General features: G+C 36.9%; 1 protein-coding gene across 1 annotated transcript in view; it reads right to left on the reverse strand.

Annotated features, from left to right (window-relative positions):
* Positions 1 to 23,380, reverse strand: part of POLN (DNA polymerase nu) — a 106,703-nt gene that overhangs the window by 37,593 nt on the left and 45,730 nt on the right. The window contains exon 18 of the mRNA XM_074821959.1: positions 661 to 743. Coding sequence (XP_074678060.1) covers positions 661 to 743 — 83 coding nt within the window. The remainder of the gene's footprint in view (positions 1 to 660; positions 744 to 23,380) is intronic.

The following is a 23,380-nucleotide window of genomic DNA, read 5'->3' on the forward strand; positions in this document are numbered from 1 at the left end:
ACTTAGGCAGAATGGGTAACAGTGTGGATTTTTGCAGGTTTTCCACAGTTGTGAAGAAACGGCAGCAAACATTAAGATCTAAAGTAAGGAAACACTTTTATACTGTGAGTGTGACTGAGCACTGGCAGATTTTGCCCAGGGAGGTTGTGGAGTCTTCATCCTTGGAGACAGTCAAAAGCCATCTGGGCACAGTTCTGGGCAAAGGACTCTAGATGTCCCTGCTTGAGCAGGGTGCCTGGATCTGATGACCTCCAGAAGAGGTCCCTTCCAACCTCAGCCATTCTGTGATTCTATAAATGTATTTTGAGACAATATTGGAATTCTTTTAATTACGGTGCAGTTATTCTCATCTCTGTCTATACACTGACAGAATGCAAAGTCCATTCAAAATTAAACTCATTTTAGATAAAGACAAATGCTTCAGTTACATCATCAACAAATGAATACATAACTGGAGTAATCTTTGTATATGTCAATGTGGCTGTATTAATTTGATAATTTTGATACTGGGTAGATCATTTAATAATCCTTGATAAAAATAAAAAGGTTATACCCCAACAAACTTTTATTCACCTTTAGAAATTTGGTCTACTTATATAAATTATGTATAAAGTATGAATCTAGTATAGCTGTGGTTTTTTTTTTTCTAAAAATGCCTACCTGCTCCATAAACCACTGAATAAACTATACGCTTTGCTTGTTCTCTATCAGCATGTTTCACTTGTTCACTTGGAATCCCCTTCCTAAACAAACAAACAAACAAATAAATCATTTTCAGTTAAAACCAATTTGTTATCCCCACAGAAAATGTATTTAAAGTCAAACATTTAATAACTACAGACTTGTAAGATGTGAACAGAAGCACTTAAGGGCTTTCATCTTCGGCCAGGAATGCACAAATTCTTTACATATTTTGGTGATGATAGTCCATAGTAAATGAAACTCTTTATTTTAATCTCCATCTTCTCCTTTCCTTTAATTTTAATCAAATTCTTGGTTAGGAAAAGTCCTACTACTATATTATTAGTTCTTTAGGTTGAAGAGGATCCAATATTGACCCATGAGAAAAATGAAATCTTTCCAGCAACAGCATTTCTTCAAGACATGATGTATATAGAGACTAGAAGCATAAATCTGACCTAAAGCTTATTTAAACAAAGGTTATATCAGGGCTTCACTAATAGGAATATCCAACCTTTTATCAAGAATAATGACTGATAGAAGCACGCACTGAATCTCTCCATATGTCTTACAGAGGTCCACAATAGAGATGCTTCATAAAACTGGCTGTTTCTTAACTAGAGAGTGTAGCTCGTTTACTCCCAGTGAAGTATTATCCCGGTTCCCATTCACTCACCAACTGATGTAAACAGTCCTACAAAAGGGCTAATAGATTTAGCAATTTGCAAATAAAAATCTAGGACTCTGCTATCATCAAGCATGTGCCACCTATGCTTTTCCTTATCCAAACATAACTTCAGAAAGAATGCTGACATTATTGACAATTGAAAATACTGAAGAATATTGATCATCTGGTTTAAATGGAAGTGCACTGGGGGAAAACTTGATCATCTACTCACACTCTGAAAAGAAACACCTACACAAATTGTATTTGGAACATAGAGATGAATTGTTATCAGACATATTTGATGACATATGCACAATTCGTGAATAAGTCTCCTCATGAGTCTGTTCATGATGATTAGGTTGCATTTTTAAAAACAAAGTTTACTATGGTTTGTTATGAAAGCTTTTTTCCATGAAATATGCTTTGTTGTGAAAGTTTTGGCTGAGGAGCTTTGACATAATGGCATATTTCTGTGTATTTTCTTCAAGAAGAGTCTTTCACCATTATTATGATATTCAAACACCTAGAAAATCAGCAGAGCCAAAAATTTTTGGTTGCTTGGCCCATACACTGACTTTAGCCAAGCCTATGCACAGTGCTGACTCTCTCAATGATAAACAGTAGACCTCGATTGCAATCAGATTTAAGCAAGCCCTTATGGCAGTACAGAGTTTTTGAAGAGGAAAAATAAGTTGAATATGATTTCAAACCTTCATTGGGCAAATAAGCTTCAGTTTTGTAGAAGTTCATGTTGTTCCTTTGAATCCTACTAATTGCTCAAAGATAAAGTGAACTTTTCATTGCTTGTTTCAGGCTGAGAAACATGAAGAACTGAATAATCTAATACATAGTGTTTTCCATCTGTAATGGAGATTATTCCCACTTCAATCAATCATTCTTGTGGTTGGAGACTCTTATAACTTGCCTTCTTAGTTATGCCAGGTCAAAAGTTCATGGCTCTTTTGAATAAAGTAGGTTGAGATCCCCAAATGTACCTGAATAAGAGGACAAAGTGGCAAGCGAGGCTAATAAGTGCAGAATTAGGAAACTAGACATCATTAAGGATTTCCTGAAGCAACCTCTGGCAGAAAGTCTGCAGGAATTTCCTGAAGAACCTGGCAGAAAGCTACATATACACTTGAGAAAGCATCTATCCAGAACCAGGAGGGAAAATAGAATCTGTTAAGAGAGTAGATCTTACCTGAGGACATTTCTGAGATAAAGAACCAAGACTGAATAATGCTGAAACTAGGGAAATAGTACAAAATATAATACTGCTTTCCTAGTACTGCATAATTCAAACTAGAGGACTGGAGAAGGCAAGAGATAGGAGTACAGTAACAGAGTTTACTTGAAGATTTACTTAAGTCTGAGGCTAGAGACAACCGAGAGCCAAGGGGTCACCAGGTGGTGAGCATGTTAGCTGCTCACTTCTCTGAAAAAGAAGGGCTGTAATAGAAAGAACACAGTGGGTAAGAAGTCATGGAGATCTGTAGAGGAACAGATATAGTTATCAGATCATGGTACTGAGGAAGACACAAGATGTGGGAAACGGTGTCAAAAGCCTTACTAAAGTCATCTACAGCCTCTCCCTCATCCAATAAGCAGGTCAGAGCTTTATGTGAAATATTTATTTTAATATAATGCTAAAAACAAAATGGTCAGTCAACACCTCCTACTGTGTCAGAGTGGGAAATGTGAGCACTTGGCAGAGAGGCATTACCTCTAACACTGTGTATTTGTAAATTTATGTACCACATTCAAGAATCTGGAATAATAAAGTATGAAATTGCCACATAAATCACAAGTGCTTGAGCAAACAGAAGTCATTAATCAAAACTATTCCTTTTTTCCTAATAATGAAAATGTTTTTTTTCCTGTTTATACCGACAATGATTAGTTTCTACCTAGGATGCTTGATTCCTTCTGTAATATAGAGTGGCATTCCTGCAGTTTGAGGTGAAGACTATTCATTCCTTTAAATAACAAATGGGGGGTGGGGGGGCAATTTCTCAGAAACACAGCAGCCATGGTAGAAATCCCCAGTGGGATTTCTTCTTCAGCCTGTTTCCTCTACAAACAAATTTATATTTGTGATAATTAATTTGTTTTAATGGGTACTGTGAGAACTTGTCATGGAATACCATGATACTGAAAAGGAGTCATTGTTATCTGTTTACTTGTGTAAGAAATTTTTAAGCTACAATCACTAAGCAAGCTATCTAATGCATGAAAATACTCAGTGCTCAATTGTGGTATGATGTAAAATAGATCTGTAGTGGACATGCATTGTTTTCGAATAAACTTGAATCTGAAAAAGGAAGCTGAATAGGCATAAAAAAGCCTTAGCTGCTGGACCCAGACAGTGACATTGAGGCAGACTTCAGCTCACCCAGTACTGTATGTACATCTGGAGGAACAGGAAGAACGTTAATGCAATGTAATAGAAACTGATACAGAAAACAAAGCTCAAGAGAAAAAAAGAATTTGCTGCAGGTTTTGTTGTGAAAATAGCACAATTTTTGAAGTCCTTCAGGAAATATATATTCAGTTATTAGTTCCAGCATGAAACATATTTTTCCATTTTATGACAACCTTCTCTCTCTCTCACAAACATATTTGTTCAAGTTTGTAATCAATATTATCATCATCTTCAAATTCCTTCTGATTTGTCATCTCCAAATGTGCAATATTTCACCTCCTACGTTCCTGTCCTTGCCTGCATATTTGTCTTAGTCTATTTCCACATCCCTGATTTGTTTGTCCTTTACCTTTCTTTGTTTAGGACTGCTTTACAAGTACTTTGCTTTATAGTACTTTACTTGATAGACATCTATTACGTAGAATAAAGAGTGGACTTCAGTGCTGGAACACATGTTCAGGTTAACCGTCCTCATTTTTCTTGGAAGGAGTCAGCAGAGCTAAACAATCTGGAAAGGTCTGTGAGGACAGTAAAACAACTTACAGATGAAAATTGTAGAAAGTTTGACAAACATAGTCAGAGGTGAGATATACAAACTCTTTAAAAAGGTGGTTCTACTACGAACTGGGCTGTATGCCCAAAAGGGAATAGATGCTTGATTCTTAGAGTGAAGAAAAACTGAGAAAAATTTTCTAGTGAAACAGTGAAGAAAGATAACATCAAATTATTAGTAAAAAACATACAGTGCAGATATGAAACTTAAAAACAGGCATATGTAATTTATTACTTTTTCAGAGATATCTTGAATATTTTCTATTATTTCTCAAAATTCTCTATATTTTTTCATATATTAATGGAGTCTAATGGATATCTCAGTTTCTGCTGAATTAATTCTTAGATCTTTAAAACACATGAATACCAAGCTTCTTTATACTCAAGAAAAATATGGCAATCATAATTTAAAAAAGCTTAACTATAAATTAGAATAACACATTTAATACAGAGTAGAGACCTGAATGGATTTATTTTTAACCTGTAGAGAATGTTAAAAAGAAAGTACTAACACAAAATTTAGTATACTGAAATAAGCACACATGGCATAAAGTATATGAACACAGCCCACAGGGCATAAAGCTTGAGTAATGCCAAAATAAAACTTTGAGAACAGGTAGAAATGGAAGGAAATCAGTCTTAAAAGAATGTGATAAGACATTTCAGCATTTCTGGGAAATGTTGTATGGTGACGGAAGTCGTCTGTTTACGTACAGGAAAAGGCAGAACAAACTTCTCCAACACAATATCTGGCAGACATGCATTGCCTTGATCTGCATTACATTCCAGCCAAGCTAAGCTCAGTCATAAAAGCCACAAAGCTCTTGGCCACTCTCCTGTATCTGCCAATTAATCCAAGTCCTAGTTGTGAGTTGTTGATGTGGAAAACAAGATGAAGTTCCATTAAATTCATTTGATACATGGTTATTAATGTACAATTAAATGAGTGAACACACATTCATTCATCTGATTGCTTTTACAGCTTTTTTAAATTTCATCAGTGAACTATATAAATCTCTCATTTTTAATCACCTTTTGCTATTTAATAGGAGATGAGAGTTGTATGTTTTGTAAGTTTGTGTCTGGAACTTTGTGTTGGCATATGGAACTGCTACAGATAATTTATGTAATTAGTGACAACTGCAAGCTTTAGAAAAGTGGTTTTACAGTGGTATTGCCACTGGATAGATCATGTAGAAAGTAAATTCTGAGAGATTTTTTTTTTCAATTACATTGGCCTTATTATACCTAAGGCAAGCAGAACATATACCACAATGTATGTGAGCATCCTAAACATATGGAAAAGATTGGCTACACATAAACTAGTCTGCTCACTGTTAATGCAATGTGCAAGAATAAGCAGGTTTTTTGAAAGCTGTTATTCCATGACTAATGGAAAATGCTGACAAGGCTCAGGCATAAGTTGTCTCAGACATTTTTAAGGTAACATGTGGAAGCGATCTTGGAAAAACTTTTGCCTGGCTAATCTCTTGTTACAAAATACAGAAAGGGAAGAGGTCAGGAAACAGTTTCCCTGAAGCCACTGGCATATCAAAATAGATCATTACTTTTGCCTCATGTGTCATTCAAGAGCCAGGCATAAGGTACATGCAATTAGTCCATCTACATATTTTTATTACACACAGTTGTAATGTATGGTTTGATATGGAATGTCCAATGAAAAACACATGTATAACTGCATATATATGCCTTCGATAACTATGAGGCATTTACACAATTATGTTCTAAACAAAAAGTAGCTAGACTGTCTTCCTCATAAGAAGAGCATAGACACATCAGGATGAAAAATGAAATTTGTCTAGATTGCCCAGAAGAGTGGAAATAAAGTTAAGACACTTTTCTAAAAAAACAAAAGAAGCATCTACAAAGACTGAAATGGAGACGGACATCTTATCAGAAGGGAAACAGCAGGTGAAATGGCTAACAGAAAGACAGACATTTCTGATGTAGCCTAAGTATATATTAAGTTATTTTTTCTTTTATTTCTTTATCTATGTCACTTCTAAACACTTCTTATGTCTGATTCAGATGTTATGTCAAATGTTTGTATTCACATTTTTTCATAATCCAGTTTGCATAAGTGAGATATAAGATTATAGAATAACACAAAGAAACTCCTCACCCCAGGATATGGACCAATAAATGAACCAACAAACTAGGGCATTGGGATATCTTAAGTAGTACACCAGATTCACAGAATTTCACAGAATTTTCACAGAATCATCTAGGTTGGAAAAGACCTTGAAGATCATCCAGTCCAACCATTGACCTAACACTGACAGTTCCCAACTACACCATATCCCTCAGCGCTAAGTCAACCTTACTCTTAAACACCTCCAGGGATGGGGACTCCATCACCTCCCTGGGCAGCCCATTCCAACGCCTAACAACCCCTTCTGGAAAGAAATACTTCCTAATATCCAGTCTAAACCTTCCCTGGCGCAATTTGAGGCCATTACCTCTTGTCTTATCGCTTGTTACTTGGTTAAAGAGACTCATCCCCAGCTCTCTGCAGCCTCCTGCCAGGTAGTTGTAGAGGGCGATGAGGTCTCCCCTCAGCCTCCTCTTCTCCAGACTAAACAACCCCAGTTCCCTCAGCCGCTCCTCGTATGACATGTGCTCCAGGCCCTTCACCAGCTTCATTGCTCTTAATTCCTCACATCTCCTTCTCCTTATCTAAAGATTCCTCACATCTCCTCCTCCTTATCTAAAGGGTACTACACAGAGTCCCCATTTCATGTATACTTATTCCCATCCTGGCATCAGAAGAGGCAGAGCTGTCTTCCAGTGACCACTGCACTGCACATGGATCTCCCATGTAAATACAGGGGTCATGTACTTAAACATGTGGGGGAGAGTGTCACAACCTCCCACTCAGGGAGTTCAAATTTGTGTTTTATTTAGTTTAGAGGGTTTTTTGTAAAAGCTTTTAGTTGTGTTCAACTTCTTTGAATGAGACTACAGCACTGTTAGCTTGATGTCATCCTTCCTCTACTACAGCCAGCTCTGCAACATTTTCATCATTGTGTCTCTTTTCCCTCCCTCAGAACTACATTTTAATTTGTTTTATATCTATTTAGCACCAGGAAAAGCTTTATAACCCCTATAAAATTCTTTTGCAAGACTCCAGAAGCACTTTAGGATTTTAAAAGTCCTTCCAGTGTTAATCATAAAATAATTTACTTTGTCTGAGTAGCCTCTACAGTATATTGCATAAAGATTTATTTCATTAGTCCTCAACCTCCTTTTAAAGATCATGATATCTAGCTTTCATGTGTTTTACAGAAGATAAAGACATGTCTTTGCAGTTGCTCTGTGGGCCAGAAGTTGCTACATTTTAAAGTAGTAGAGAAGCAGATAATGAAACTGCAACAAGGTCATGTCATAAATTATAGCTATCATCAGTAACAATCTGCTGACAGATTCATTTGGGAGTAAAGTGATCCATTATCTTTATTAAGATATTTACCTGCATGTTGATGTCCCACATACTGGATATTGAAGAGAATTTAGATAGCACTTTATTTCCAGTGCTCTTGACAAAAAAGGTCAATTCGAGATTTTTCTTTAAAAATGCACAATTATGGACATCTGTCAGAACAGAAAGTCCTTGACATCAATGAAGGTGCTTGAAAAAGCACATTGTACCCTGCAAGCTTCACTTTTCTTTCCTTCACTCCTGCAAGAACCAAAAAAAAAAGGCTTTCTTCTTACATCTGTAATCTCTCTTACATAGTGAATTACACAGAACAGCAATATTTATTTCTGAGTTGTGATTGCTGGAGGAATTAATTAACTAGAGGGCATTCTTATTTTAGGGTCTTTGGGTCTATGAGCACAGAATAGAAGGAAGCCAGGGTAACGAACTCCCAGCTTCAGGTGCCAGTGTGAACTTCAACAGTGATAGGCACCATCACTGAAAGAACAAATAAATCTAAACAGATTAAGGGATGATATAAAATTTGTCAGAGGTCATTTGTATAAAACAATAAGGTCAGGGATCAAATGCAAATTAATGCTCTTAGAGTTCTTTTTTCACTTATCACATCTACTTTTCAAGCTTTTCTGTAGGAGGCTTCAAACAGTTAAGAAGGAACAGAAGCCATTTTGGGAGATGATAGCTGTAGCAGAGTATCAAATAATTACCCATCTTGGACCTGTTAGAAGTCTCATAACTTTGTAAAGAAAAAGATGGACCTTCAGAGCAGCCTTTAGACAAATACCAGCAAAGTGAAACAGAAGGAAACAGAGTTCATAATATCTAATAAAATGATGATGTAACTGCCATCTCAGATATGACATGGAACAAAACATGGAGCTATAATATAGTTACAACAATGTACAGTTTGCTTAGGAAAAACAAGTAGCAGAAGCAGAGAGGAGATGTCACACTACATCAAACAGCATCTACATAGTTCAGAAAAAAATAAGCAACAGGCCTGGTAGAACAATCAAAAAGAGGAAGGAATCAGTCATGCTATACATGAGGGTCTTGAACAAATGGGTTCTGCAGAGAGGGATGAGATACTTCATATCCCATCTCTTTCAATCTTCACAAAAAACATCTCTTGCAGCTTAAATTTCTATTATGCCTATGAGCACAGTGAATTAAAGGCAAAAGTGAAGAATAAATTGCCTTTGCATTCTTGATTTCATCAAGATTTAGCTTGACACTAAAGTTAATTGAATTAAATGAAATAAATGGAAACATTTTACTAAGCTGCTCTGGAGTGCACTCATAAAATGTAGTATTTTATCAAAGTCACTCTAGAAGGAGATGACTATTTGGAGATAGCTTTTCATAGAATAGTAGAATGGTTTGTGTTGGAATGGACCTTAAAGATCATCTAGTTCCACCCCCCCTGACATGGACAGGGACACCTTCCACTAGACCAGGTTGCTCAAAGCCCCGTCCAACCTGGCCTTGAACACTGCCAGGGAGGGGGCAGCCACAGCCTCTGGGGAACCTGGTCCAGTGTCTCACCACCCTCACAGTGAAGAATTTCTTCCTTATATCTAGTCTAAATCTACCCTCTTTCAGTTTAAAACCATCACCCGTTGTTCTATCCCTACACTCCCTGATCAAGAGTCCCTCCCCATCCTTCCTGTAGGCCCCTTTAAGTACTGGAAGGCTGCTATAAGGTCTCCCTGGAGCCTTCTCTTCTCCAGGCTGAACAACCCCAACTCTCTCAGCCTGTCCTCACAGGGGAGGTGCTCCAGCCCCCTGATCATCTTTGTGGCCTCCTCTGGACCCATTCGAGCAGCTCCATGTCCTTCTGATGTTGGTGCCCCCAGAGCTGGACACAGCACTGCAGGTGGGGTCTCACCAGAGTGGAATAGAGGGGGAGAATCCCCTCCCTCGCCCTGCTGGCCACACTTCTCTTGATGCAGCCCAGGATACAGTTGGCTTTCTGAACTGCGAGTGCACATTGCTGGCTCATATTCCATTTTACACCCACTAATACCCCAAGACCTTCTCTGCAGGGCTGCTCTTAATCCACTCATCCCCCAACCTGTATTTGTGCTTGGGATTGTCTCGACTCATGTGCCGGACCATGCGCTTTTTATACAAGAGAAAGTCTCTCTGTGAAATTAGCAAAGCCACCAAGAAACAACTGAGGACTGTCCAACCTCCTCAGAGCTTGCTTTTTCACTGGTTTGTGTGTTAGATGTGGTAGCGACAATTCTAAAACTTTATTTTCATTTATTCTAGAATGCTAAGAAAGCATTTAATGTGCAATAATAATAAGCTTCCAGTGTGACATAAAATTAAGCTGTCTTGTTAAACTTGTAGTTAACAACCTGGTTTATTTAAAGCTATTGTTTAGCTCTTCTAAAAACAAAAGTCATTGTGCTTCCTGAAGACTTTATTCCCTCTACCTTATTATCTGTGAGTCTAAACAAATGTCACAGCTGCACTTCTCCAAGGGACTGTAAACTACAAGGTGAAATTTCCATAAGCTGCCATACAGACAGTCTGTCTGAGCGCAAAGCAAGTGTTAAATTTCATTAATATCCACTATTGCAAGTGAGATTTCAAAACAGATAGAAAATGCTCTGCTGCAAAAGTAAAACTGTTAAAATATTCCACACCAACACCCATGAGGTGCTGAACTCGGAGATTAAAATGTTTTAAAAACTCTGATTCTGAGAAGGCAAACTGAACATCCTTCCTTCTACTAAATTTCAGCATTTACAGTAGCTATTTTGGGGGGGGAGGGATGGGACAGGGGAGTAGAAGGGAGTAGGTGAAGAAAGCGATAGCTAATTAAACCACTGTATGAATGCTCTTTGAAAAACATACTGCAATAATTAAACATCACAAGCCAAAACCTAGACCTGTCTCCTATATCTCAACAGAAAAGTTCATATTTAAACCCTCATTTGTGGAGGCAGAGCTACCTAACAAAGGTATTCCAAAGGCAAAACAGAAATTATTACAGCTGTCATGCGCAATGTATTTGTAAATGCCACAATTTTCAAGTGTTTCCTGTCAGAATCTTTAGAGGAGTACCCTTTAGTACAATTCTTTTATTATGCAAAAATGTAACAGTTACTACAATAATTCATTAAGAAACAGACATATTTCTCAAGTGATTGATATGGAGAGAGGGATGAATATCTCAATCTAGAATCAGTGCTTTTTGCCTAATGCAAACAAACGTGATTTAAATAATGATGCTTCTTCAGAACAATGATTTAATCTGTTAGCCTTACAGAAATTCAAGTAAAAGCAATGAACTTTACCATTAATGATATACCAGGCTAAATATTCCTAGGCCAAAACTGGAGACATAATCTGAGGATACGATTACATCTGATTTCACAATGTTTTCAAGCAGATATAAGAGACTGCCTAATCCCAAAGTGAGTATAACAATAGGACAGAAAAGAGACACAGAAATGTGATATACAGAGATCTTAGAGCTTGTCTTCCAAGCTGTATCACAACAAACTCTTCTACAACACAGTAGAGAGGAGCAAAATTAGATAGCACCCTGACACCATTTCCCTGCTCCAGACTGTAGTAACTGTGAACCTATCCCTACATTCTGCACAGTCTGAGAAATAAACCCTTTCACAGTGTCTAAAGAATAATAGAGAACTATTGCTTTTATGCAAGGTATTTTACTTGCAAATAAGAATTATTAAATATAGAGGTTTTTTATAAAGTAGGGAATGAGGAATTAGAAACAGAGAAAGGATGAACTAATTGCTCATGGAACAACTAGGAAACAGTGTGGTTTGGCTGTGGAAAACCAAATGCAATTTCAGGATGTGTCAAGTGAGCTATTTCCAATGACAGGACAATATTAGTACTGCTGTACAATATACTGATGAGATTTTATCTGGGGTAGTTAACATAATTTGCTTACCATGTTCAAGAAACATGAATTTGGTGGTGGTAGGCTACTAGAATACTAAATAGAGAAAAAAAATCAACCATGTGAAAGGACACACTGACTATGTCAATATTTAAGAAATTAAACCTGCCCATAAATACTCTACAGGAATGGAGCTAACTGGAAAACAACACCACATACCCATACTTTACAACTCTCTTACCATCCAAACATGGTGCTGCATCTAGCAGCCTGGTGGAAATAATCTGTGGCTCATGATAATTCAGGAACTGTGCCCAGAAACTGTTTGGTCCAGAGCCACTACCACGATAGGGACCAATTCACCAACCCAGATTTTGAGTGCCAGCAACCAGGAATATCCCTGACACTAAATTTGTTAGAGTAAAGGTAGCCTCTTAAGTCATTATTTCTTTGTTTCATTCATCATTCTGCTAGCCCAGTTTCATGGCTGTTCCAAAATTAAGTTCTGTTTCCGGATCATGATACAAGTATTCCTGAGCCTGTGCTCTGGTGCTGAGATTTCAGAGCTAGCTTAACTAAAGCAGTTTAGCGAAACAGTCAGTCAGTGCCACAGAAGCTCATTTTCCTTGCCAAGAAGAAATACAGTTTAAGGTACATGTAATTCCATGTAGTCATAACTAGCTGCACCTAATACTAGTTCATTAAGGTATTTTGATGACAAATACCCTAAGGAAGCTTGTCTTGTTTCCTTAAAGAACAAGAGGTTAGAACATTGCCTTCCTGAAGTATTTATACAAAGCAAACACTGGGGGGCGAGGAGAGCTAATAAAGTTAATGGGCAACATTGGCAAGAATAATTTGGGTATATAAACTGTAGGAATAAATATAAGATAAAAAGTAAAAGGAGTTTTCTAGCCAGAAGAAAAATGGGGAATTCAACAGCTCTTCATTATGCAGCTTAAAACTAGTTCTAAGTTGAGACCCCACCAATCTAGGAAAGGGAGTTTATGACATTGTCACCTGCAACAATTTTATGACCAAAAACGTCCTTCTAGTCTTATTCTCCTGTGTAAGACCAGGCATACTCTTACCAAGTGTAAACTACTAACCAGCAGTGGGAGACTCTGCCTTACTTTTTCATAGAGCTTCTCTTCTGAATGCTTCTCTATTTCTTAATAACTGCTGACACCTTGTCAGCATCTTTTCCTACCATAACGGACCACATCTATTCTCACAGGAATTCAAGCTTATACTATAGTACCTCACAGGTTTAACAAATTTCTCAAGAACCATCCTAAGAAATCTGCAGTGATAACAGCTGCAGGAGCTGCAAATGGTACAGCCTCACTCACAACTATTTTATCAGATAAGTTATTATTAAACACCAGATTCATAATGAGCAGTATCTCCACAATTAGACCTTCTGCCACAGAATACCTGCCCCTGAAGGTGGCTTGATTTGGAAGAGCATGCCTTCCCATTCAAACTGAAATTGTGTCTCTCTCTGAACTGCATACATGAAACAAATTCTTGATTCCTCACTTTTTATCAGTAATACTCTGAATAAAAAAAAAAAGATACAAGATAAAAAAGAGAGGTATTTTAGATATTGATCAGAACAGAAATGATACATAAACAATGAGACAATAGATAAGTACTAATAATTATTCAGTTAAAAATACTGAAAAAATTGTTTATTCAGAATCTCTTTCACAAAAGAAAAACAAGCAGAAGCTTTGAAACTAATCAAAAACAATAACAAAATCAGGTAATTCAATGATAATGAAAGAAATGTTATATTAACCCTTAGTGAGACTCCTACCAGGTAGCACTGAGTTTAGGACTTCCATACTGGCTGTGTTAGATAGCCAAACCTCAGAGCTGAAAGACCACAACACAGTCATATATTTCTAAATGGAAACTCCAGCAGGGATATTCGGTTACACTTATTTAAGGGGACTGCCATATAACACACTTGAAAACTTTTCTCCACTCTCTTCAAAGGCAGATTCTAGAAGTAACCCTATGTACTCCATGGTGAAAAGCAGGTATGCTTGTAATTTATCTTAATACTGCAAAACATAGTTTCACAATCTGGTATGTGCTCAATGGCATGGAACACCTCTTCTTCATTGCAACTCCTAAAACCAAAGATTTCATTAATTTGCAATGTATGAAGTGAAATGAACTAACCCAAATTCATTTTAGCCTTGCCATTAAGCTCACAAAAAGTGGAGAAATTAATCCAAAAGACTACATGTTCTAATATCTGATTAGAAGTGTATGAAACAGCCTGGACTACCTAAAAAATCTTTAGGCAAAGATGGAGTTCCAAGAGTCCTAAGCTGGTATATCTCATAATTTAGACAATGAACAAAACTGAAAGATCTCTAACTGGGAGAAAGGGAGCTGTATAACCCTGTGGCTGCATCTTGTAACCATATGTCTGCTAACAGGGATGGGAGGAGAGCTAAAGCTCTTCCTGTCTCCTTGGTAGAAGTCCACCTGGATAAGCATGATTATTCCATTATTCCTTAACCACTTAACAAACATCCAGGTGACATCTCTTGATTAATAATGACCCTTTCAAGAGCTTGTTGTTAATATTTTCATGAAATTAATACAGAAGCACAAATATTCATATCCGTTTAAAAACCATTTAGCTACAGATGTGGTTTTCACTTCTCAAAAAATCTATTTATCTCATTCCCGATTTCCTGGCCTTTGCTCTTGCTATTTAAGGGAGTAGGCAGCTTAACTGAATCAATGTCTGCTATACCATACATTTATATGAAGTAACCTAAAAAAAAAGACTGTGTTTTGCTGAGGATGAATCTTTAATCTATGTAATACAAAGAATGTATTTGAAAGAACTTTGTTTGAAACAGTTATGGGCAAGTGTATATATATTTAGTCAGCCTACCACCAAGCATTTGTGCACACTTGACCTTATCATTTTCAAACAGACCCAGTACACTACCTTTTTGTATAATTCAGCCCATGAGGACTTATTTTGATTTATTTCAGGAATATCCAAAATACCTCTGCTTATTTCCTGTGTTCTTCAGAACTCAGCAGGATATCAACAGATAGAGCAATTGTCAGGAAGTATCCTGAATTGCCAAGTGGCTGGAAAAACAAGACTCCCTATTTTGCCATAGTTCCTGCTGGACCAACTGCCAGTATGCAACAGTTTGGCTCACCTTGTCATTATTAGATATAATCAGTTCCTTGAGTCCCCTGCTTGGCAGATGGTAAAGAAATAAAATTTTCCCACTTCCTGGAGGAAGACAGTCTGTGAAGAACAAAACAAACCTTTCTGCACTGTGGTCTTTTTATTCAAATCTGGTTGAACCTAACTTTTTTTTTAAAAAAAAAAAAAAAGACCTTTGTCCTTCCAATGTGGTAATCACAAGTAGTTCTCTGCTTTGTTTCTCTTTAGGCTTTTCCTCATGTAATTTCCAAAATTAGCATGTCTGTCCCTTACCAAAACAGTTCACAAAAGACAGTACCATGATCCCACATACATAACAGCTGAGGAAAGATGAACTTTTATGTTCAGTACATTTTATAAACAGCCTGCAGTTCCAAAGATTATTGGAAATCAAGCGTTCAAGTTCCTCTGATTCTGGCAAGGACAGTGTACGCTGAAGATTATTCCATGTCTTGAAGTGTCAGCTAACCAAGACTACATGATAAAAAAAGAATGTTTTCCAAAATAATTAGTGGTAAAGAATTTATAAATCCCTTGAAATTCCATGATAGCTACACACTTATTTTAGATATTAACTGCCATTGCTACAAAGAAATAATGAGATATGTCATCTCTTCAAAGGCAAGATTCTAGAAGTAACCCTAAGTACTGCAGCTGGTTTTTTTTTAACTCCCTGAAAGTCACACAGACTCAGAAGAACAATTATTATGTCCAGTACTTACTAGAAGGTAAATTCAATGCCTAGAAGAAGGACATGTATTCATGCTTTTCTTCATCATCACACAAAAGAAAGCACTAATAGCATGAATATGAGGAAGCAGATGACAGCTGAGAGAGAAAGAAATATTTTGTATTTTGGATTTTACAAAACTCAGATCTCAAAGTGAAACAGAAGCAACTAGACCACTATCAAATCCTCCAGCCTTCTTTCAAGCATAGCCTTAAGGGTAAGCATTGTACACAACTGTCACAAATTGTCCTTTCATTGGTATAATCAGAGTAAATATCATCCTTAAAGAGTATCCACTAATTACCTTGTTACTTCAATTCACCATCAGCCGTTAATGTGTACAGGTTAAATTATAGTTTAGAGGTAGAAATTGATAGTTTAAAGAGAATGCATGCTTTCATATGACAGTGGTGGTTGATATCAGATTATTCAGGTAATTATCTTTTAATACACAATACAGCTGCATATTAAACAGTATTACAGATATTCCTCCACTACATATTATGACATAAGTATTTCAATAAAGATTATTAAAATTTCTATACTCTCTTTTTGTGTGTTCATATACTATGATTCAGATACTATGTGTGATATTCCTCCACTACATATTATGACATAAGTATTTCAATAAAGATTATTAAAATTTCTATACTCTCTTTTTGTGTGATTCATATACTATGATTTCCAAACTGAAAAGAGTTACAGAGTACCAAAGCTAAAATACTAAGTCACAATTGTCCAACAGTCTCATTTATAAAGGGATTTTTCTGAGGCACAGATCAACATGGATTTCATTACACTGGTTCTACACTGGCTCAACAGACAAATTATGACACACAATATACGACAGAAAATGCTTAGGTAATTTATCACTGCATGGAAATTTTGTGCACAGGGACAATTATCTTTCTGCTCTCACAGAAATGAAAATACACAGTTTATAGTAGTAATAGGTGTATGCTCACAATTAGATATACTGTAAACAATTTACTAAAGACCCTTCTGAATTCCTCCCCTTCTCACATAGTAAATATAATCTACCAAAAAGGTATATTTACCTTGAAAAGACAACACTTAATAATGTTTCTAGATTAAGTTTGCATTTATTTAATCTCAGAGAGATAATGTGGTCAAGAGAATGTTCTTTGTTTCATATGCTAATACTGTTCCTACAGACTATAAATCACTTGGGTACTCCCATACCTAAATTTCTGGATATAGAAGTACTGGACTTTCACTTCAATCCATTTGTAACTAACCTACTTACAGGGTCTCTTCCTCTGAACCTCTTGGTTTATGAGGATATATAGTCTACATGTTTTAACATCTTAGTTCATAGTTATAATTTAGAAAGGGCAAAATGTTTTCATAAATCTGGTAGGACATTTATCACATAAACACATCTAAATAGAAATTAAGATTAGTGGCTGCAAGCATATCTGTACTACCTTGTTGGTGCTTTCCAATGTGTGCCTTAGGAATCACTCACTAGATAACAGCATAACCCAGTAATAATTTTCTACAGACTAAAACATAAAGCAGATACCTGAAGCTCAATCTACCCACTTAGTTTAAGTGACTTGTCCACTGGGATAATTCTTACCTCAGAGCAATAATCCTACATTTATTTTTTGGCCAGTTCTCTATTACATGTCTCAGTGGAAGTCCATCTCTCACAAATCTATACTGGCAATCCCATAAGGAACTCTAACACCCAGACAAAACTCAGGAAATTAATGTGGATGACTATATCCAAAACTGCAAACCAACCCCTTTCATTCCACTAAATGGCCCCTTAATCCTGGATGTCTTTGAATTCTCTGGGTACCTCAGGGAACTCATCCCTCCTGACAGTTCAACAGGCCCCCCAAATCCTACATTGTTCACATGCTCATCATAGATCCACTCTGAGCCCACCTGACCTCCTCTGTGATTCCTGTAGGATCCAATTTAGGAAATGTCATCTGATTGTGTCATTATTCACACTGACAGTTTCTGGCTATCAGGTTTGGATTTGTTGGCTTTTTCTTAGTATAAGGTGGAAGAGATAGTACCCTGGAACAGCTGTCTGGCTACTGAGCGACAGCAACCCAGTTGTCTCTTCACATGATGGGCTTCACATCCGCAACTCTGCCTCCCAGTAACACGGAATTAAAGCATGCTCTAATTTCAAGGCCACAAGCTAGGCTTGGCATCCTCCAAGATCACACAGAAATGTGACTATTGTGAAAAAGAAAAGCCCAAAGCCCAAGCCATCCCAAAACAACAACAATAAAAAGCAAAATTATGAGATCAGAAGCAAAGCAAACATGAAAGTACTCACTATTCTACTAAGAGTACTCAGGTCAGAGTCATAACTATTTGACTTTTGTCCCTGTGGCTACTACTAGCAAACAGAATTAAACAATCACTAAGTAAAAAATAAGTAATCCCCCAAATGGTACTGAAATAAAGAAATCTCTTTTCCAACTGAATACTCTAAGCAATCTGCAATAAAATCATAGTGGCATAAAAATATGGTTGTGAGAGAGACGGAGAATCCACGTCAGCTATCCTTGGAAATATTTGTCTAATTGTCTCATTCCTTCCAGTGATGGAAATTCCACAGCCTTCATAGGTAACCCACCTCCATATTTATTGACCTCTAGTATTCAAAAGATTTCTTTAACTGAAACATCTCTTACAACAGCGTAAGCCCATTCATTATGCTTCGTTCACTCTCTACCCAACTCTCTGCAATAACCTTTTATATATTTGACGACTTTTATCAGGTTTTCCCTAAATCATATCTTCTCTCAACTAAACAAATCCAATTATTTCAACTTTACAATATTTGCTGAACAGAATCTCAGCTGCAACATACAAGGTCTATCCTTGCTTTGGATTTTCCTGGGAGGAGAGATGTAGAGTTGAATACTCTAATGTTTTAAAAGTTGAACTGAGGTCTCCTAGGTCTTATGTAAAAGCTGGGCACCACAGCCACTTGAAAAGACTGAATCCTGATCATCTTTTTTCAAAGAACACTACCTATCTAGCAGGTATCTTCAGATATGGATTTTGAACCACTGGTTGTCCTTGTCATTTTGTTCCAGCTTTCTAAGAGGAGTTCAAATGCAAACTTCTGTGATTAGAATTTCTCATTAACTTCTCTTAGATGGCTCTGTGGTCAGCACATAGCCTTTTTCACTCTCTGAGATGCATGCTTTGGCAATGTACATGGAGCTTGGCAACCCAACGTTGTATTTTGTATTCTATTTCAGGTTCAGGAACCTAAAATATAGGAAGTAAATGTAATTTGCAGATATCAGGGATGTCTGTATTAAACATTGGAACACAGTGATGATATCTTCAAGACTAAAATGACTAAGCTAGTTTCAGAGATATAAATAATATAGTTGCATTTATATGGTTAGGCTGCCCTCAGGATCCTTGATGGAGGGTATCACTATGCTCTGCTGGATGCAGCTGAATTCATCACTGCTATGGATCTCCAGTTGTCTAAGGCAGATTCTAAAGAAACAGGGGAAAGGATTTATCCAAACATTTTAAGTACAGCTTGCTTAATGCTCGAGTCATAGGAACTCTGAAGCATCACTATCCCAATTCAAAAAAGCACTCAGGCAGGAAAGTTGGCATCAGTCAGGTAGGATGAAATCACATACTTATGGCGTGCTTAAGTGCTTGGCTAAATCAAGACACTTTTCCTGGGTTTTGACCCAATATGGTCAATATGTGTATACACTATGACAGAGGAACAACAACCTACTGAGAAGGGTGACAAATGAACAGTTTGAAAGAGATTGCTAGTCACTGCACCTCTAATTAAGAAAGAAATTGCAGGCTACCTAAAAGACTGTAAACTTATTTTTCAGCCTCTGTCTTTGAAAGTGATTTTAAGATATGCCCATCAACAGCATTTTAAATACAATTACTTATTTTTCATTTACCGTGTAAAAGCTAGATAAAAGAAGCAAGAGCAATTTCATTCTGAGATTTGTTGTCAATTGGATGTCTCATGGCAGGTAGGTCTCTTGGTTGGACAGACAGCTGCCAAGACAGCTCTCATCATCTTCAACACTGGGATGACGATTTGGCTTTCAAAGGACTGTAACTGCCATATGACATCCAGCAATATAACACAAGGTGATCTTGCAGGTAGCTGGAATCCGTTATATCATGAATTTCAAAATTTTAGGCAAGCCTTGAAACTTTACTATGTGTTCAGTAGCAAGCAGGTCATTAATGTAATGCACTCTTGTTGTTCTTGTAACAGCAGGTGTTGACCTGTCATTTAAGGCTTATTCTTCGTAGGCCATAACACAGTACTCGCTGTCAGATAATGTTGGTCATTATCTTACATCATTGGCATATGATCATCATTACAGGCAGGATAGGATAAGAGTAGGAATAGTACCAAGCATATACAAGTGAACATTAAAATCTATTTATATCATCTTAGTTTTAGCTGGGGTAACTATGTTAAGATGACCAGGAAATATATTGGATGTACAAGGCAAAGATGAGCTCGGACTTTTCACTGACAAAAAGAGCCAACAGAAGCAAATTCATTGCAAAGCGGCCAACAGACACTATTTTTATTTTACTCTATGAATTCCATGAAATAAAATCCATGAACTTTATTCCCGTGTGAAAAAAGCACTTTAAAGAGAAAAAACATGAGACCAAGCATGACGTTAACCAGAAACTTGCACTAAGTGACTAGTTAACACTGGCTTCTGAGAGTTTTATCTGAATAGAAATTTCAAGACAGTTCTGTCAAACAGAACACACAATACTTAAAAAACTATCTACGGCAAGCAGTATCTACAGTATCTATAGCAAACAGCTGAGCATAGTGCAGGGAAGCCCAGACTGGTGTAGGCTGTGTTACTTCTGAAATGAACTATCTCCATAAACTAGCCAGAGGAGCACAAGATTACAGCCTAGTCTTGCAGAAAGGATTGCTTCTCAGCTAGGTTTACTGGGTTGGGTACGGTGTTGCATGTGACACTGAATCTTAGCATGAAAGTTGGTATCTCCATTCAGCCTTTTGCTGTAATGTATAGACATTGGACATTAGGAAAAAATTTTTCACAGAAAGAGTGGTCAGACAATGAAATAGGCTGCCCAGGGAGGGGGTGGAGTCACCATCCCTGGATGTGTTTAAGGGTCGTTTAGATGAAATGTTGGGGGATATGGTGTAGGGGAGAACTTTGTAGAGTAGGGCTGATGGTTGGACTCAATGATCCCAAGGGTCTTTTCCAACCTGAATAATTCTATGATTCGATGACATAGTTTGGTTTGACACATACTTATGCATTTCTACAACGCACTGTTGACCAGTGTAAAGATTCCATATGAATGATGTTTAATAGAAATATGGATCCAACAGGTTTCCAAGAGAGACACATCTCTAAGGTCCCAGAGAGTGTACTGAGTCACGGTAGAGTATGCCTAACCAAAGGCAAAGGAAAGCTTTTATACATAAGAGATCTTAATTCAATCAGAAACTCATACAGCTAATCTTTTTACAGAAACTGCCCACCATGTGTATTTGTTGCCAAATGCTATAAAAACCCTGTAAAGGTTTTCCAAAAGGTTGGACTTCAGATAGAAGGCTTTAGCCTGAAGGACAGCTAAGGAATAGAGGTACATTTCAGTGGAGAAGCCATAAAGCTTAGACTAAAAAAAGGGGATAAATTGGTATAAAACTTGGCTGGACTCTAGGGTGTGGCTCAGATTTTTGTCCAATAATATATTCATTAGTCTAAGTATTTTTAGATGCAGAAAAGCTGCTAAAAGATACCAAGTGACATGCATTCAGAAGCTGGAACGCTATCAGACACTGACATTGACTTAATTTTTTTTGTCCGAGAGGAAGCTTCAGAAACTAATTCATTCTTTATAGATTTCTTAAACAAAAAAAAAATTTTGTCAAGGTTTTCCAACTGTCCAAAGTGTGTTAGAGAAGATTTACAAATAGCAACAACATACAATTCCTTCAAACAGAACAGAACATTTAGTATGCTACTTGGTAAATCACTTGAATAAATTTTAAAGGATTAAAACCCAGAGAAAACCAGGAGACCAAGAGGAGATAAAAGGTTTATTGCTTATGTTGATTGTCCTTCTCAATACTTGTTTTAATACCAATGGAATGGAATCAACTACAATAACCTACATTAGGTTAATGGTTGGACTAGATGATCTTCAAGGTCTTTTCCAATCTAGATGATTCTGTGGAAGTCAATGAACTAATTGTTTGTCCTAAAGATTTTAGTTATCAGTAGTGGACTATGAGAGATGAATAAGTATCTGAAATGGGAAAGTATCTGTGAAGCTTGTGATTTTATGTCTCCTCTTTGTCACTAAATAAATTAAGGACAAAATTCCAAAACCCAACGTGAATTCACTAGGAACTGATCCAATAGGAGGAACTGAATTTGTCAGAACAAATACAGATGTCTAATGTGAGCTGGCCACCCCAGACCTGCTTTTTTCTCAATGGTGAGAAGTCAACACTTTTAATGTACAATTGATCTTATTACGCAGGGGACATCAACAATAGGTCAAATGAATCTCTCCAGGTATACAATAGGTGTCCAAGGTTAGATGAGATTAAACACACCCTTTGTGTTTCTGTAATTAATAAGAGTCATATAATAGATTCAACAGAAAGTTACTTCCAAGCACCAGCTTTCCTGAAGCTTAAAAGAAGAGTCAGCAGAATCATTATGTAATGATTTTGTAGACACACCATGACACTTCTGTCTGATAAAAATATTTGCCTGTAATATTTCATTAAATTTAAAGTTACTGTGTAGCAACTGTAAGAGGTTGATGGCTGCCAAGAGCTGTGAGGTTGCTGAATAGAATGGTATTTCTGGAGCCTTGCCCAGAGTTGAGACAAAATGTGACTCATCTTCATGCATACATTTGCAATATACCTCCAAACTAAAATAAGGATTTAACTCCATCACGAGGTTCTAGTGATATCATGTTAGAGCTGAGAATTTATTATAGTATCAGTGCTTCTAAGCAACTCTAAAAAGAAAGGTGATCTTTCTGCAGCTATAATCATTGGATGTTTGTGACCTTGAGTTGTGTTCTCCTAGAATGCACATGACTCAAGTGCTGATTCAGTTGTTGGTAGCAGGACAATTATAATTTGAGCTCCATTTTGTTTCTTTGTACTACTTCAGAGTATATTAGCAAATATCGCAGTGAGTAGGAAATACTGTGGTTGGGAAGGCTATGCCTGCAAAAATTTAGAAACTGTAGGATAGGAATTGAGCTAGATCAGGATTGATGAATTCAGATCTATTTTTGCTTTCATTTGCAGCTAACAATCTTCCAACAAAAATGGAGATAAAATATTAAAAGAGAGAAACAAAGAGAAAATATGAAAATTGCCTGACATTTACATGACATCATTCTGTTCAATTTGCTTATATGTTACAGCATTTTATTCAACCTTTTGCTGACCTATCCATTCAAACTGTAAGCTGCTTGACCTCTATCCTGTCACTTATTGAATGCTCATGCACTTTTGAGTACAAGGGAAGTCCAAGTCTCAAGTAAGATTTTTAGGCACCATGATACAAACAGTAATAAAAAATACCTTCAAACAGTTAAGTAACTAATATTCCATCTTTTTTGACAGTTAATCTTTTAATCTGCATGCTGAAGAGCATCAGTAAATAATATGGGAATGAAGAAATCTTTTTTTAATTACTGAAGTACCACTTTTTACAAGTATCACATCATC

This window comes from Strix aluco, chromosome 4 (genome assembly GCF_031877795.1).
Source record: "Strix aluco isolate bStrAlu1 chromosome 4, bStrAlu1.hap1, whole genome shotgun sequence".
NCBI classification, from domain to species: domain Eukaryota; kingdom Metazoa; phylum Chordata; class Aves; order Strigiformes; family Strigidae; genus Strix; species Strix aluco.